Here is a 16,491-nt window from a genome sequence, read left to right on the forward strand (position 1 = left end):
ATACAAAACTGTAATTTAATGGCATTATATTTCATTAACATTAAATGGAATGTCATTTCCACAGTGACGGGTGACGTGTGTAAATATTACATTCCGTAAAATATCAGGTGCCTTTTTAAACAGAATATGACACATAACTATCAAGGACTACAATAATTTTTATGTTAGCACTTCGAGCAGATGGTAGTACATAAAAAATATAAAATACGATTACACACTAACCGTTTGCTTATGTGCCTCAAACCCTGTGGGGACCTTCCATAACCTAGATGCTTCTAACAGGCACACATAGCTTATAGTCGACGTCGCAATCATTATTTATCACACATAAACTAATAAAACTTAAAAGTCCTTCGGGAGTAGCTGCACGCAAGGCGAGAGTGCAGCTGCCAAGGCAGATATTTATTACCGTGCTTATAAATAACACCCTTCCATACCTTTTTAGTACCTTCCCCTTTCATGCAACGCCTATTGGGACGGACCTCCCAAGCCCTTCCGATAGGTTTTCCCCCTGTCTTTCAGGACCTGGGCCGTAGGTTTTCTCTCTGTCTTTCAGGACCTGGGCTGTAAGTTTTCCCTCTGTCTTTCAGGACCTGGGCCGTAGGTTTTCTCTCTGTCTTTCAGGACCTGGGCTGTAGGTTTTCCCTCTGTCTTTCAGGACCTGGACCGTAGGTTTTCCCTCTGTCTTTCAGAAGTTGGCCCGTCCCTTGGAAATGTGCGCAGCGCTCCTGAAAATCCACGGGTGGCCCGACCCATCAATTACGTAGCCCTCGCCAAATACACCCGCCCCGATGTCAGTCTCCCGGACAGGACGCTCGTAGTCTGTTCAACCGTAGGATAATAGGAAGTGGAATATTAGGTGATGTAAAACATTACGTGTGCATTTATTATTATTTTGTACCTGGTTTTAAAATATTTTGTCACGGTTTTAAAAGACGCCCGTGTATGCCATTGAGGACTGGCTCTCTATCGCCGTACGACACTCGGTTAGCCTGTTAGCTTAGCTTGTTAGCTACCTAGCTAACAGCTAACGTACGTTGTTCCTCTGTAGGGCAAAAAATTAAGTCAAGCCGAGAAGACTTAACAGCTGATTAGTCAACCGACCTAAGTAAGTCGGATAAGGTTTATTTAGGTTTATTCGGTAGAATCTGCGATGCAGCTAGCTGGTTTGGCTGCTGCACTAAAGCAGTGTTATTCTGTTTTGTAACAGTGTAATTTGAACGTGTAGCCTGGCGTTGTGTAGAGTATACCTAAAGTGAGTTTTTACAAGTTATCTTTTTTTGTCATGGGACATAAATGAAGACACTGGAAATGGAGCAAACTTTTATATGGATAGGTTAAACAGTTTGGGGTGACAGGTAACGTTAGGGACATTTTGTCGGTCGATGCATAGCCATCCAGCTAGCTAAATGCTGTGTATTAAAAGTGCTTTCTACAGTGAGCTGTGGTAGCAAACTAGCTAAAGCACATTTTAGATAAATGCTTGGTCTTAATGTCCCACGGGCAGAATAATGTGACGGCGAATTGCACCTGTACAGCATGGAAGGAGGATCTGGAAGCTGTGATGTCTCTGCCTACCCTCGGCTTTATTACTAACTAACGTCTTTACGAGATGACATTGAGAGTGAATACTAGCCTAATTGTCAGCCAGATGTTTAGCAGATCGCCATCTGGCCATTCACTACGAACACTCATTGATTTTCTCTATACTGAACCCAAAGTGAATTATCTGCTATGACTTGTGCAGCTACTGAGTTATTTGCATTCACAGCGGACTGTTGTCAGTCACCATATATAGCACTAGTATTAGCTTTCTGTCCGCACAGAGTCCTATTCTCCATTTTTATTGTTGCCATACCCGTATATCATATTCTATCCCTTTCAGCTTTTATTTTGTTTGTCTAAGCTCATGCTGGATATAAAGAGTGAGTATATTGTCATTACATGTTCTTTTATGTCAATGTACAGATGTGAACATCCACAATTGATCACGACTGCTAAAAACCAAAATATAATTCTGGGAGACCACAAGAAGATGCTTATATAGTCTGTGTCATCATTGAAGTTGTAAAATATCATCCGCAATGTTTGTCATGTTGCTTCTTTAATTCAGATGTCATTCATTGTTGTATGGCCATGTGTTAACTGAGTTTCGACCCTGTCGTTTCCCTCCCACAAGATACTTTGTGGCAAAACACCAAGAGCACAATAAATGTGATCCTGTACGTGAATGTCCTCAGGTGAAGAGTTATGAAAGAGGATAGTTCTGAAAAGCAGGTAGCTAGCCTAGTTTGACAGTGCACCTTTTTAGGACTGGTTCTTGATGTACTCCATTTGAATTTTAGATTGCTCTAGATCAACTTTTGTTGACTCTCAGCCTTACTTGACCCTTATCAGTTGATTGCATGGTCTTTTAAAAAAAAAAGCTTATTGAGGGTGTTTAATTCAGCACACAAAATTTGCAGTGCAGAACTTGGATGTCTGGATGTTTTTGTATTAGGGCTGTGACAAACTGTCCCCATCTCTCAATTTCATTTGTTCACACTGTATTACAATGTAAAAATGGACTAAGATCAATCGGTTGTTTGGTGGATGTTGACTCTCTGGCTCTGTTTGTGGTGAGAACTGTGACTGGCTGTTAAAGGATGGGATCAGCTGCTTACTCTTAACCTTTCTGACAAGTGTAGCTTTTTTCAGATCACAGCATGTTGATGTGGATTTTCCCTTTGTGGAAGAGGGAGGTTATGCATTTGTTTTTGCATGGAAACATCTAAGAGAGTAATTGTTTGTATTTATTGCTTTGTGCGTACCCTTATTAGCAACATGCTGCATTTTAAACAATGAGTGTTATTGTGGCAGACCTTTTATCTTCTGTAGCATTTATCAGCAAGAACACTACACAGAACACCTCACATAAAGTCTGCGCATAGTTGACGTTAAATGTCTTAATCAGGTGACTTTTTTTTTATAGCTCCAAGCTGTTGGTTTACTTCCCCTTTGATGGGTCTTTCATTTGTACACTTCACTGATATTTCTTTTTTAGCACATTCCCTCATTCCCTGACTGTTGCTTTTTTTTTTTTTTTATAGGATTCATACAAACTCCTGGATTGGAGGAACGATGCTCTCTGACTGACATCATCATTAGTAACCACCCATCATGAACAGCGAAGAGGAGTTCTATGATGCAGAAACAGGTGGGAGGACTAATTTAACTGCAGTTGTACATATACATATATATGTGTAAATTTGGCAAGCAGACCCCTCTTATCCTAGGAATTATATTTACATGTAAAAACAAACTTGTTCCTGACTCTCTTGTTCTCTTTCCCCTATTGGTCAGGTTTGGAATCAGATGACTCCTGTGAGGTTAGCTTTAAGGACGCCCCTGTGTATGAGGCCAAGCAGACCTCAAATGGCCGTGTGCCATCAGAGAATGGGGTGTGGGGGCGAAGGTATGGTCCAAGCGTTATGTGATTCAAAAACAAGCCAGGAGAATAACATGCGTGAAAAACGCCATGTAGTAGTTTTCGGTCATGTCTCTGTTTGTTTATGTAGACATGTCTGCTTCTTTATTTGCAGAAAAACGCTCCCTTTCCCCATGTTCTCTAGAAATGACTTTAGCATTTGGGGCTTCTTGAGGAAATGCATCGGCATGGTAGGCAGAATGCACTTGCGAAAATATAGTGTAGTCGAATGATGTGGTGGATGATGTAGTTTTATTCAACACAGATGTAGTCAGTAATATGCCCCATCCAGCATAACATCGTGAGTAATTTATGATTGAAGTGAAATTCTTGTTAAACATCTGCTAACCCCCACCCTTATTTTTCTCCCCCAACTGTGAATGAATACACCCTTGGCTGTGCAGGAGTTGTCCAAGATAACGATGCCTATAGTTTTTAATGAGCCACTGAGTTTCCTTCAGAGAATCACAGAATACATGGAACACACATACCTCATCCACCAAGCTTGCACACTGTCTGATTCAATAGAACGTATGCAGGTAAAGACTGCTTCTGCTTTGTTTCGTGGCCCTTTTGGAACCTCTGTGAAATGAATAAGAAACAGTCTATGCTGAGCCCTTGGGTTTTGTTTCTTAGCTTGTTGCCGCGTTTGCTGTGTCAGCTGTTGCGTCACAGTGGGACAGAACTGGAAAACCTTTTAACCCCTTACTAGGAGAGACCTATGAGCTGATAAGGTAAATCAATGCACTACACTCATTACGCTAGTCCTTGACCCACCAGCTCATCATGGCAAAGAGAAGTCCAAATATATCTTAAGTCGTCTAGCATTTAAGTACTTGAATTTGCATTTCATTCTTGTGGTTACAATGGGAATTTCTTTGTTTAGGGAAGATGAGGGTTACCGGCTGATATCAGAGCAGGTCAGCCACCACCCACCGATTAGTGCATTCTATGCTGAATCACTCTGCCAGGACTTTAAGTTCCATGGCTCCATCTATCCCAAACTGAAGTTCTGGGGCAAGAGTGTAGAGGCTGAACCCAAAGGCACCATGACACTGGAGTTGTCCAAGTGAGTGTTTATGAGAAAGGATACCTGTATTTGGTGCAAACATTCCTCAGTAATTTTGAAATGCCCACATCTTGTGTAAATAGGTAAGATTGTGGCCAAGGTTTCTACAGTGCATATATGTTTAAATATGAATTGTCCTCCGACAGGCACAGAGAGGCATACACTTGGACTAACCCTATGTGTTGTGTGCACAACGTCATCTTGGGCAAACTGTGGATTGAGCAGTATGGAACAGTAGAGATAGTCAACCACAGGTAAGTGAACCTGTTTGTTCCAGTGGCAGGCAAATGAGCATACTGTTCTTTCTTAAAGGCAGTAGGTTTTTTTGCTGTGCATTAGTGTTATTCAGATAGACAAATATGTATTTATATGGCCTTGATAACAAGATTGTCTCTCTTTGACTTGTAGCTTCTGTGAGCAAATATTCAATTGTGTTGTCCTTCTTGCCTTAAAAATCTGTTTGTATTAGCACTCAGGAAAAGTGTGTGCTGAATTTTAAGCCATGTGGCATGTTTGGCAAAGAACTGCATCGAGTAGAAGGACATATCCAGGACAAGAGGTGAGCAGTCACTGGTATCGAATGTCAAGCAGAAGCTCTTGCAGCCAAGTCGTACATCAACCAGCTTTAAAACTGCTGTTGCGTTGTCTTTGGACTACATCATCATTTTTAACATAGTGCATGCAGATATGTAATAACAGTATTATACGGTGTTCCTTGCTCATTATTTTGGTTACATTTGATCATTTTTGGTCATGTGTAATTGTGGCTTTTGCTTGAGATTTTACATGTATTACAATGCAGTAAGAAGAAGCGGTGTGTTATTTATGGGAAGTGGACTGAGTGCTTGTACACTATAGAGCCAAAGGTCTATGATGCAAACAAGAGGGCTGAGAAGAAAAGTGGAGATTCCAAGAAACACAAACAGGTAAAGAGACTTCTTAATTTCCTTAATACAAAATCATATGTTACAGTACACTTATCGTTCCAACGGTGTTAGAGTTAAAGTATTTTTGTGCTTTCTAAGCTTAGACGTCCACGGATATTTAGTTATCTGTACAGAGGTTAGCTCCCGACATCTTTTCAGTGAGAGTTATGCATCAGGAACAAGGATTGAGATTTTCGGTAAAGGAAAGCCATCTTGCAGACCCAGAAGAGCTTTTCTGTTTTGTATACCATGCAGGCACAATCATTCCTTAATGTGTTAAAAAGTGCTAAAAAGTTGCTGAATAGGATCTGAGGCTAAATAATTTTCAGCATATTTTGAATGCATGCATCTTAAAAACATTTTTGTCCCACGACTTTGCATTTATTTGTGTCTTTTGGTATGTACTAAGGCTAACATAGGTGATTATGTGCAGTGTGTGTTTGCATTAAGGAGCAGAACGCTGGCCGTGGTACGGATGATGCGGACGAAATGCCAGATGTCGAGGACACAGTCACTATGATCCCAGGCAGTACTTTACTGTGGAGGATAGCCCCACGACCCACACACTCAGCACAGGTAAAACACGGACCTCAGACACTACGCCACTATCCCTCCGCTTTTCAGAAATAACCGGTATTGGACTTCACTCTACTGTTGTTTTAATGTTTTTGTTGTACAGACTGGATTGGTAAAGATCTACAGTGTTTATATCTTGCACGTCTCTGTGTCCCTACCCAGATGTATAATTTCACCAGCTTTGCCATGACGCTCAATGAGCTGGAGCCAGGCATGGAAGGAGTCATAGCACCTACAGACTGTCGGCTGCGCCCAGACATCAGAGCCATGGAAAACGGGGACATAGGTAAAAATAGGACAACTCCACTCACACACATACATCCTTGGCATGAGATCCTGTTTGTTTTTACTTGTATTTACCATGTTATTCCTATATATTTCAGACACCGCATGTCAAGAGAAGGAAAGGCTAGAGGAGAAGCAAAGGGCGGCACGTAGGGAACGTGCCAAAGACGAGGAGGAGTGGTCCACCAGGTAATGCCTAGCTTATTGTAATTATGCCACTAGACACTGTCAGAAAACTCTTCTTAAAGGGGTAAAAGAGTGATCGGTATTATTGTATATGCTCAAAAATTATTCAACCGAGTCTGCTTAATTTAAGTTATTTTACTGACTAAGATTGACAACTAACAAAACAAACTCAAACAGTGGAAACTCAAAGTGTCTTATAAATAGAATAAAATACTAATAAAAATGCTAAAATAAATATAAAACAAGCCACTTGGTAAAAAAATAAAAATAAAAGGTGTTATAACTCCAGACATAACCTTAAAACAGGTAAAACAGCTGCTGTCTTGTTGGGATACATGGCTTTCGTACCCTCATATAATGATGAGGAAATAACACATTCTTTAGGAAAGTTATGAGCGCACATTAGCACACAGTAGTATTTGGTGCATATTCAAAATAGCGCCCCATTCCTGAAGGTGATTTTTCTTACATAACACATCAGACATTATTGACAGTGCTTGCTTGACAGGATTTTCACCAATACCTGTAAATTAGTGTAACTTTAATACCGGCATATTTCAGCAACCTAGCCGAACCCTGTACACGTGATTATTGGATGAAACATGCTCGTTATATTTTGGCCCTTCACTTTTCTAGGTGGTTCCAGCAAGGTCCGAATTCTTATACGAGAACTGCAGACTGGATTTACACAGGTGGATACTTTGACAGAAAGTACTCTCACCTCCCTGACATCTACTAATTGGCTGGGGAGAGGGGCAAGGATTTTGATATACCTCTTGTCTCTATCACCATCTTGCCACAAGAAACCTTTATTTTGGGGGGGGGGGGGGGGGTGTTTCATTTGTTTGTTTGTTTGGTTTTTATCATACAACAAATGTTACATATAGATGGTTTACTGGATTGAATAACAGCCTTCCCTGCCCGCCCCTGCAATGAAATCTTTATACTGGAATCTGAAGCTCAGCATTCAATATGACTGAATTTATTTATGTGTAAAGGTAGGAAATGCCTTAAATGTATGTGTTTTGTTTTTCATTTTTTTCTCCCACATTAGTTAGATTTATAGTAAAACATGCAGAGTAAACCTCACTAGATGTAAGGTAATTATGATGGCTTATGCACAAATCTTTATCCACATTTATTGTATATCATGCTAGTTACTCAGGTGTCTCATGGGTACAAGTTGTTAGTAGAGGAAGTGCTACAATAACAAGGATGGAGCATTTTGTATGGCTATTGAACCATTATGCTAATTAGAGCATGTTAAGAGGCCCCTTTAATATTTATGCTCAGAATAGTGCAACTATTTTATCAGTACTACTATATTAAATACTTTATCCAGAAATGTGACGTAGTGATTTCAGGCAAGTCATTGCATTTGAGGTTGATTTAGTACCTTCATTAGATGAGGGCTTGGCATTTCCAGAGCACCCTTCTGAATCCAGACAAATTAAGTCCCAGTGGGTTCTTCCAGGACAATTTTATTTGTCTCCATTGATAGAGGATTTTACATTGCATGCTCATTTCTCACACACATGTTCAGCAATATTGCAGATCTGTTGGGTTTTTTGACTAGATAAAAAAAGCTGCTTATGACAATGTTTACTTTGTAAACAAAGAGTTTTTAAACTAATTAACACCTCTGGTTAACAGCTAAGAAGTCTGTACTAACCTTACATTGATGTTTTGAGTTGATTGTGGTTGCCAAAATGACAATTTTTTTTTTTTTTGTGGAAACTAAAGCCATAGAACTCATCAGGACTGCAAGTGTGCATCATAACCCAGTTGCACACACTTATGCACAAAAGGTTTAACTTAATGGAGATGGGTGCTAATATCTTTTGTTTTCAACACTAATGAATGTGTCACCTTAACATGTATAAAAATATGTGCACATAAAGTTCTCTTCTGCTCTTCTGGCAGAGCCTAGATGGAACACATTTCGTCACTAAAATTTATTTTTAATGTACATTAGTAAAATGTGTCCTCCCGAAAGATTCAAAAAGAAGGTAAACAGGAATGTTGTATTGCGAAATGAACTAGTTGGTGACAAAATGATCTATATTGATCTTGAAAGTAATGCTATATTTATCTCAAATGCTGTCATGCTGTGCTCCTGTCCCAATTCATTCTTGCACAGAACACATACACATAAATTAATGACTCTATGCAATCATACATCAGAGTGTCTCTAAAGTGTATCTTTGGGATATGTATCAATCAATGTTTTCTCATTTAAAATACTTTTGTTTGCCTTATGCAACTGGGGAAAGCATGTTGGTCTATTCCACTGGAGTCCAAACTTGTCTACAAAGGGCTAGTAATTTAGAGCTGCCTAACTAACATCACACTGTGTAATTAAAGTCCTGGTTGATGTCAATTTATTGCTCTCGGGTTTAAACCCACTGTCCCTTTGCGGTGAAGACTGAACCACACTGGACTATTTGCTTTAGCTTTTGAAACGTTTGTTTGGCTCTTTTTGCGCTGCACCTTCTGTGCTTAATTTTTTACCCTGAAGTTTGGCTAATGTGTGGGCCGCTGTGGGCAACTGTATGTGACTAGAACAGTAACATGGTTATCAGATCTGAAATAGGAGGAAAAGCATGTAGAACAAGTAATATGTGAGTGTTATAGCAATGTGTTTCTTGTTGCAATAGTTTATTTCAAGTCATCCCATAATCAACTTAATCTGAAGGAAGTAGACAGTATGTTCATATTGCATCACTTAATATTGTAGTGTCATATACTTTAAGTAACAGAGTTGTGATAACTCTGGAAAGAAATGACTTAGCTTTTTTAATCCAAAAATGGCCAATCTGAGGAAAACAGTCATAAAGCAACTGAAATAATATAAAATTCAGAAAGTGTCAACTTTATTTGTATCTACTGGCTGTGATACAAGTAAATGTCGGGGAACGTGTGCCAGGTTCCGCAAAGTGCAGCTATTTAAAGCAGACATTGTAGATATGGTGTGTGCATGAGAGTGAGAATATTAGGTATGGAATTGGTCGTTAATATCTGAAACACACTGCATCACAGACAGTACTAGGACAGGCCATATAGGCTATGTTGGTTTTATATAGTTGCACTTAAACTTTTTACTATTTTTGTATAGATTATGTAAATTGTCAGTCATAATACCCTTATGCTGTTCAACTCAAGTGTAAATCTGTTCATTCAACATCATATATAAGATGGCTAGTACAATAAAACATAAAAAAACGAATATCACTGTATATTTTTGCTTTAACAACTTCCACCATTATTAATTCTCACATCGTGACAGTGCAAGTTTGGACAACCACCCTTGTATGTCTTTTGATTGACATGTGTAGTAGCCAACCACAGCAATGAGAGAAAGGCGACTAAGCCTATCGAATAAAAGTAACGCCTCTTTAGTGTTTGTGCGGTTTGTCGTTCCTCGATTCTGCATTTTTTGAGGTAGATTTTGAATCTAGCTAAATAAATGTAAGTTCTTATCTATAATCTGTTTAGATTTAATACATCATCATTTCGCCTGCTATGTGTGTTTGTAATGCCATGAAAGTAAATATGGTTTTTGGAAATTAACAGTTTTAAGAGTACTCTTGTGCCAGAGACGTTATCCTAGCTAGCTAGGACAACTGGTTAGCCTTTTCCCAGCTTGCTACTCACCTAAACGTATCGGCTAGCTGGGTGGTTTAATAGGTAGTACGCTTTCTAAGATAGAAAATATACGGTTATGTTATCGTACAACGTGTTATATTTCTCATCAAGGCTGGTTAGCTAACGCTAGTGATTTTAGCAGCCTAACTAGGGTAGCACATTCGCGTTATCTTATCTGATTGAAAAGCCAGCTACGCCAGTTAATGTTACTGCACTTATGCTAGCTAGCGAACTGCGGACGTTTAGTGGGTTATCCTGATTACCCCATAAAATGTTGAATGTTTGCGTGTTTTAACAGTGACTAATATACTAATATTAAATATTGAATGTTTGCGTGTTTTAACAGTGACTAACCTAGCTAGCTAAAGAAGGCACTTCGACGAGGTTTGTTAGCTAGCGTTAGCTAAGATAGCTGTCTTAACTGTACAACGAGCGTTCTATATTCTTAACGAATTAATTTTAGGACACGTGTATCGTCCCATGGTTTCCATAGAAACGAGTCTTTAAAAGACATATATACCTAGCTAGTTAGCAAACCTAGAAATGTTATTTGTTATAGTCGAAAGTTATATCTATTTAAAACCTGGGGTTCTCACGAAGAGCTGGGATAACTGATATGGGGCCTGATTCCTAAAAGAATGGCAGTATTAACCTATCTAACCTAATACTTTAATATTTATCTTACCTAACGATTATCTTTGTGTTGGTAGAGTTTTGAGAAGCCTGGTCGATATTTCACAAAGCTCTTTGTTAGCCAGCCATATAACTCTTGTCTGCAGTAAAGATTGTCTAATAAGATTGATCGTTACCTCTTCTACGATTGGACAGCCTTAGAAACTGGCGTAGGTTACATAGATGGAGATAGCGAGTAAAGTGAGAAATCCAGCTCTCTGAAATATTCCCATATGTGCTAGGGCAGTAGTTTTCATGGCCATCAGGATACAGTACCCTCCAACAGTCTCTACATATGTAGAGCTTGATAATTAATGGCTGGGTTAGACCAGCAATGTTAGTGCAAGGAAAATATAATACTGAAAACTGAGATTTTAGGATAATTGAGTCTAGTAACTGGAAATGAAGAGTTTTCTAGATCTTTTGGTGTAAATGTAAGGTCCTGGAGGACCACGTTACTGGTCCTTCCCTCTATGACACCAAATATGTGACAGTTTGGTAATTACTTAATCAATTGGGGAAACCGCTGTGCTGGTGGCCTTAAAGGACTGAAGTATACCCTTACTGTCACCTGTGCATGCTCATCTAAGGCTGTTGAGGTGTTTAGCCCTAGCTCAGAACACACTAGTTTTACTGATTAGGTTATCTTTTTTGTTGGGTGTGGTAGTGTGATTAAAAGAATATTTGCAGAAAAACTAGCTCTTAATGGATTTTGTTTTAAAACTGAAGTTCAGTGCTAAGTTCTGCCTACTGGCTCTGAACATCAGTTGTTTTATTGGTGTTTTTATTTTTTAACGGTTCAGTTTGCTTAGTTTATCTCATTCTTTCACTTCTTACTCACATTTTAAAAATGGCCATTGAGTAATCTTTCTACCATCTTTCCGCAGATGTCTTCTGGGGCCTTATTTCCAAGCTTGGTGTCTGGGTCACGTGGTTCGTCAAGCAAATACCTAGTGGAATTCCGTGCGGGGAAGATGACCCTGAAAGGAAGCACTGTGACCCCTGACAAACGTAAAGGTCAAGTCTACATTCAGCAGACTGATGACTCTCTCATACACTTCTGCTGGAAGGACAGGACAACTGGAAATGTGGATGATGTTAGTATAAAGCTCTGTAGTATGCTGCAACACTGGACAGCAGTTACTATCTGGTGTCTATCCAGTGGCTATCTATTTACAGAGATAATAGCTATATCTTGTCTTCACTAGCCATTTTGACAGGATGTGTGCCTAGACAGAATATATATTCCTTATACTAGTATTTTCATTGGTCTTACTGACTTATTCCAAAATGTAAGCCTATAAAGCGCCAGTTGTGCACTTTGATTGTTTTTGTCTTAATAAGTACAAGAACGTTTGTTTGTTTAATTTAAAGGACTTGATTATTTTCCCGGATGACTGCGAGTTCAAGAGGGTTCATCAGTGTACAACAGGTCGTGTGTATGTGCTCAAATTTAAGGCGGGTTCCAAGAGGCTCTTTTTTTGGATGCAGGTTTGTACTCCATGCCTTTAGAGCTGCTTTGGTTTTAGTCTTGACTTTTATGAGGTGGTCAAAAATGAATAAAGGCAAGATTGTGACCCCTCCCCACCCCCACATATATTTATGTAGGAACCTAAAACGGATAAAGATGAAGAGTACTGCAGGAAAGTGAATGAGTACCTGAACAATCCCCCCATGCCTGGTGCCCTTGGGGGTGGAAGTGGCAGCAGTCATGAGCTTTCTGCTCTTGGAGGTATTCATTCAGAATCAATCACACAAACTTATGAAATCTTTACACAGCTCTATGTGTACTGTCTGTGTAGTCACTATCTGTAATGGGTGAGTTAAACCTTGTTTGCTTCCCAATAGGTGAGGGTGGCCTGCAGAGTCTTCTGGGTAATATGAGTCATAATCAACTGTTGCAGCTTATTGGACCAGCTGGACTTGGTGAGCAATTGCCTTTATTATACATATGTCCACCTGTTCACAGAAGACTATATAGACTTGGACAAGCCTTAAGAATGTAGACACCTTTCCTAATTATTAAGTTCTGACACACCCATTGTTAACAGATGTATAAATTCAAGCACATTAGCAATGCTCTCTCTGTAGACAAACATGGGCAGTAGAATAGGTCGTACTTGAGGAGCTCAGTGACTTTCAATGTGACACTGTCATCCAATGCCACCTTTCCACAAGTCAATGAAAATTTCTGTTTTGCTAGATCTATGTTGGTCAATTATGAGTGCTCTTATTGTAAAATGGAAGCATCTAGGAGCAACAATAGCTCAGGCATAAAGTTGCAGATCAAGCAAATGCACATAGTGAGGTCACTGAATGCTAAAGTGTGCATCACATAATCACCTATATCTTTTTACTTCACTCACTGCAAAGTTCAAAACTGCCTCTGGAAGTAACATCAGTACAAGAACTGTGCGTTTGTAGATTAATGAATTGGGTTTCTTTGGCCAAGCAACTATCCACAAGCCTAAGTTCACTAGGTACAATGGCACGCGTTTGCTGGAGTGATGTTAAGCATGCGGCCACTGGACTTTGGAACACTGAAACCTGTTTTCTGGACTGATGATGGATCTGGTTTTGGCAGATACCAGGAAACATAAAGCCAACAACACATTTTGGTGGATTAGGGATAATGGTCTGGGGCTTTTATTCAAGGCTTGGGCTAGGCGTCTTATTTCCAGTGAAGGGTAATGTTAATGCTGCAGCATTTACACAGTTACACAATTTTATGCTCCGAACTTTGTGGTAATAGTTTGGGGATGGCCCTTTCTTGTTCCATCTTGATACTGGAAGCTCATAGATGTGATTGTCAGGTGTCCACATACCTTTGGCAATACAGTGCATGAGTATTTCTTGTACATGAATCTTAACAGGAATTAAAGTCAGGAAGTATTTCCTTGGTGTGCACACCAACTTCCATCATGGCAAATAAACCTCTCTATTTGTTTTTTGTTTTTTTTCTGGGGTTTACATTTGTCTTTCTCTGTGTCCTCTACAGGGGGTCTTGGGGCTCTAGCTGGACCAGGGCTGGCCAGCCTGCTGGGAAGTGGTGTTCCAGCAACCAGCAGCTCATCCTCCAGGTATAAATGACTAATGAGATGTGGATATTTTGTGAATCTAAGTAATCTCCTCAGTAGCAGCTCTTTTTGGTACGCCCACATAGCCTGCTCCGCCAAAAAGAGAATCACAAAGCAAAAACTCTATAAAAGGCATTTGGATCTTTTTTTTTGTTTGTTTTTTGTTTTGTTTTTCTTTGTTTTTTAAGGTAGAACTCAGATCTGACTAAGCTGTGATTGTTTGTGTCTGAAATAGTGTTTCCAGTATGTCAGGAAGAGCTGCTCATTGGCAGTTCTGTGGGAGTAAAATGACCTTGTTAATCAAATGGGAAGCGAATAGCCCGACCCATTCAAATTAACAGATTGGCCACAAATACTCAAATAACGGGTCTTTACAACAGTGGTTTGCAGGAGGGTATCTCTAAAAATGTTCAATTGAAGTTTGAAAAAAACTGGCGGTAGAGTTTAAAAAAAAGAAAAGAAAAAAGAACTCACGGATGCTTCCTACCTTGCGGCAATGATGGTTTTATTATTGATTGTTTACTCATAATGCATTGTACAGTGGAGCAAGAAACTGGCTGTTCTGAAAGTGGTCCTGCTCAATACTAGATAGGTGTACCTAATAAAGTGGCCACTCACCCTTGTAAAAGGGTGTAAGTATTTGGAATTTGTAATCTTTTTCTAAATCTGTGTTAAGCAATTTCTTAGTTGATCCTTAGACTGGTTTTACACAAATGTAAGCAAGCGTTGCAGATTGCTAGTTGAAAACCAGAGGAACTGGTCTCTGCTGTATTTCTGTGCACTTGTGATGAAACTATATCCAATATCCTATGTATTATGTGAATTATATTCACATGATATCTCAGGTAAATAATTGATGTAATAATAATTGATGACATTTCCAAATTTCTTTCCAAGCAGAAATTTAAACTTTTATTTTCTCTTCTCCATAAGCTCTCGTAGTCAGTCCACAGCTGTCACGCCCTCCTCCACATCAGCAGCTACACGCCTCGGCTCCTCCCAGGTACCAACCACACCCACTACCCCCTCTGCCACTACAGCAGCCTCGCCCACTGCCACACCCACCACCCCTGCTGGACCCACCCTCTCTGCTGGGCCTACCAGCCCCACTCAGCCTATCCAACTTAGTGACCTACAAAGTATCTTGGCAACCATGAATGTTCCTGCAACCGGGCAAGGAGGTGAGGGCTACATCAGATATTTAATATTTAAAGTAAACTAATAAATGGAGAGATTAGTTTGCTGTACACCTCTTTTCTTTGAGTACACATCTTGTACTTCCTTTTCTTTGAGCAGTTGATCTTGCCAGTGTTTTAACACCGGAAATCATGGCTCCAATCCTGGCGAATGCAGAGGTGCAACAGAGACTGATTCCTTTCCTCCCGTCTGGAGAGTCCCTCCCGCAAAGCACAGATGAACTCCACAACACCCTCTCCTCACCACAGTTTCAGCAGGTCTGCCTCCCATTGCTTTAGACCAGTTTTTTTCCTAACAAGCTGCTCGGGGACCCCCAGACAGTTCACATTTTACTCCGCCTACCTCAAAACCCACCTCAACCGAGCTAACAAAACTTGCTGAATCCTGGTACAGTAGTGTTGGGAGCTGGGATGAAACCCAAGCATGCACACACTGGGCATCCCTGAGGGGTGTGCTGGTAAGCACTACCCTTAATAACTGGTGAGAATCTGCTATAGGAAACACAAGTCTATAAATTCTTCACATCCACAGGTGAAGGATAAGGGCAGAGATCATTTACGTTTACTTCATTTCAGTTACAAAGTAAAAAGTCTGGTGATACTATGTAGACAGTGCCCCAGATTCTTGTCTGGTTGCTAGGCTATATGTAGGGTTCATTTTCAATGTAGCACCAGAGTTTTAATAGGAAAGACTTGTAATTGTGCTTTGGCTGAGAAAAGCAAGCTATGACTACAGGTGCTGAAGCTTTTGAGACATTTCTTGTCATTTTAAAGCAGCCTGCTGTCACTATTTGACAGTACAAATCATTACATACACATTAGGATGTGTATGCCCACAATAAGAACTGTTTTGAGGTTATAGGTATAGGACATTGACCATTTTATTGTTTCCACTAATACACCAGTTGAACAATGCTAACACCTGATTTCTTTTTCTTCAAAGGCTATGAGTTTGTTCAGCAGCGCTCTAGCGTCAGGACAGTTAGGACCCTTGATGAATCAGTTTGGCTTACCCACAGAGGCTGTGGATGCAGCCAACAGAGGAGGTAAGTAAACTTCATATCCCCCCCACCCCGTATGCACATCCATATCTATGCACTTTAAAGCAGACCTTTACATTGCTGTTGTTTTTCAGATGTGGAAGCGTTTGCCAAGGCTATGGAGGGTGAAAAATCACAGGAAGAGAAAGATCCTAAAGACAAGAAGGATGACGATGATGAGGATATGAGTCTTGATTAGCTCATCACCTCTCACCTAAGTGTGTATGTGTTTTACTTGGTTTTCTTTTGTTACTTAGAACTCTGCAACCATGTTTGTGATAGCTAAACCAGTCTGGTAATTCTGTTCATACATATTCAGATCTTAGTCCAAATAAAAATGCCTGCAAAAGTAT

The 16,491-nt window shown here is 39.9% G+C and overlaps 2 protein-coding genes across 8 annotated transcripts; both read left to right on the forward strand.

Annotated features, from left to right (window-relative positions):
• The first annotated feature begins 617 nt into the window (after nt 1–617).
• On the forward strand, nt 618–9,734 carry osbpl2a (oxysterol binding protein-like 2a). Of its 6 annotated transcripts, none has more exons than XM_027017465.3 (14): nt 618–864; nt 3,090–3,196; nt 3,343–3,454; nt 3,582–3,657; nt 3,871–4,005; nt 4,103–4,200; nt 4,353–4,535; nt 4,682–4,789; nt 5,005–5,094; nt 5,338–5,461; nt 5,912–6,037; nt 6,200–6,323; nt 6,421–6,511; nt 7,145–9,734. In XM_027017465.3, exons 2-14 carry the CDS (start codon nt 3,160–3,162, stop codon nt 7,245–7,247), a joined length of 1,407 nt encoding a protein of 468 aa, XP_026873266.2. In that variant the 5' UTR covers nt 618–864; nt 3,090–3,159; the 3' UTR covers nt 7,248–9,734. The 6 variants fall into 6 exon arrangements, with proteins under 6 accessions (XP_026873266.2, XP_026873265.2, XP_026873267.2 ...); XM_027017464.3 differs by having other exon boundaries at nt 619–859; XM_027017466.3 differs by lacking the exon at nt 618–864 and adding an exon at nt 871–1,108.
• A 144-nt stretch (nt 9,735–9,878) lies between these two features.
• On the forward strand, nt 9,879–16,490 carry LOC113581970 (proteasomal ubiquitin receptor ADRM1-B-like). 2 transcript variants are annotated; one of them, XM_027017470.3, is made up of 10 exons: nt 9,879–9,976; nt 11,713–11,922; nt 12,200–12,316; nt 12,434–12,557; nt 12,674–12,751; nt 13,824–13,905; nt 14,836–15,083; nt 15,199–15,356; nt 16,042–16,144; nt 16,234–16,490. In XM_027017470.3, exons 2-10 carry the CDS (start codon nt 11,713–11,715, stop codon nt 16,335–16,337), a joined length of 1,224 nt encoding a protein of 407 aa, XP_026873271.1. In that variant the 5' UTR covers nt 9,879–9,976; the 3' UTR covers nt 16,338–16,490. The 2 variants fall into 2 exon arrangements, with proteins under 2 accessions (XP_026873271.1, XP_026873272.1); XM_027017471.3 differs by having other exon boundaries at nt 9,879–9,949.
• The last annotated feature ends 1 nt before the right edge of the window (nt 16,491 follows it).

This window comes from Electrophorus electricus, chromosome 24, assembly GCF_041902795.1.
Source record: "Electrophorus electricus isolate QZ-2024a chromosome 24, ASM4190279v1, whole genome shotgun sequence".
Taxonomy (NCBI): Eukaryota; Metazoa; Chordata; class Actinopteri; order Gymnotiformes; family Gymnotidae; genus Electrophorus; species Electrophorus electricus.

Bases quoted from the DNA above. Each gene is read 5' to 3' on its own strand.
- osbpl2a (XM_027017465.3), top strand. From the start codon at position 3,160: ATGAACAGCGAAGAGGAGTTCTATGATGCAGAAACAG. The intron at 4,201-4,352 runs GTAAATCAATGC...TTCTTTGTTTAG, and splicing joins GAGACCTATGAGCTGATAAG to GGAAGATGAGGGTTACCGGC. The intron at 4,790-5,004 runs GTAAGTGAACCT...TGTTTGTATTAG, and splicing joins GTAGAGATAGTCAACCACAG to CACTCAGGAAAAGTGTGTGC.
- LOC113581970 (XM_027017470.3), top strand. From the start codon at position 11,713: ATGTCTTCTGGGGCCTTATTTCCAAGCTTGGTGTCTGGGTCACGTGGT. The intron at 12,752-13,823 runs GTGAGCAATTGC...TGTCCTCTACAG, and splicing joins TATTGGACCAGCTGGACTTG to GGGGTCTTGGGGCTCTAGCT. The intron at 15,357-16,041 runs GTCTGCCTCCCA...TTTTCTTCAAAG, and splicing joins CCTCACCACAGTTTCAGCAG to GCTATGAGTTTGTTCAGCAG.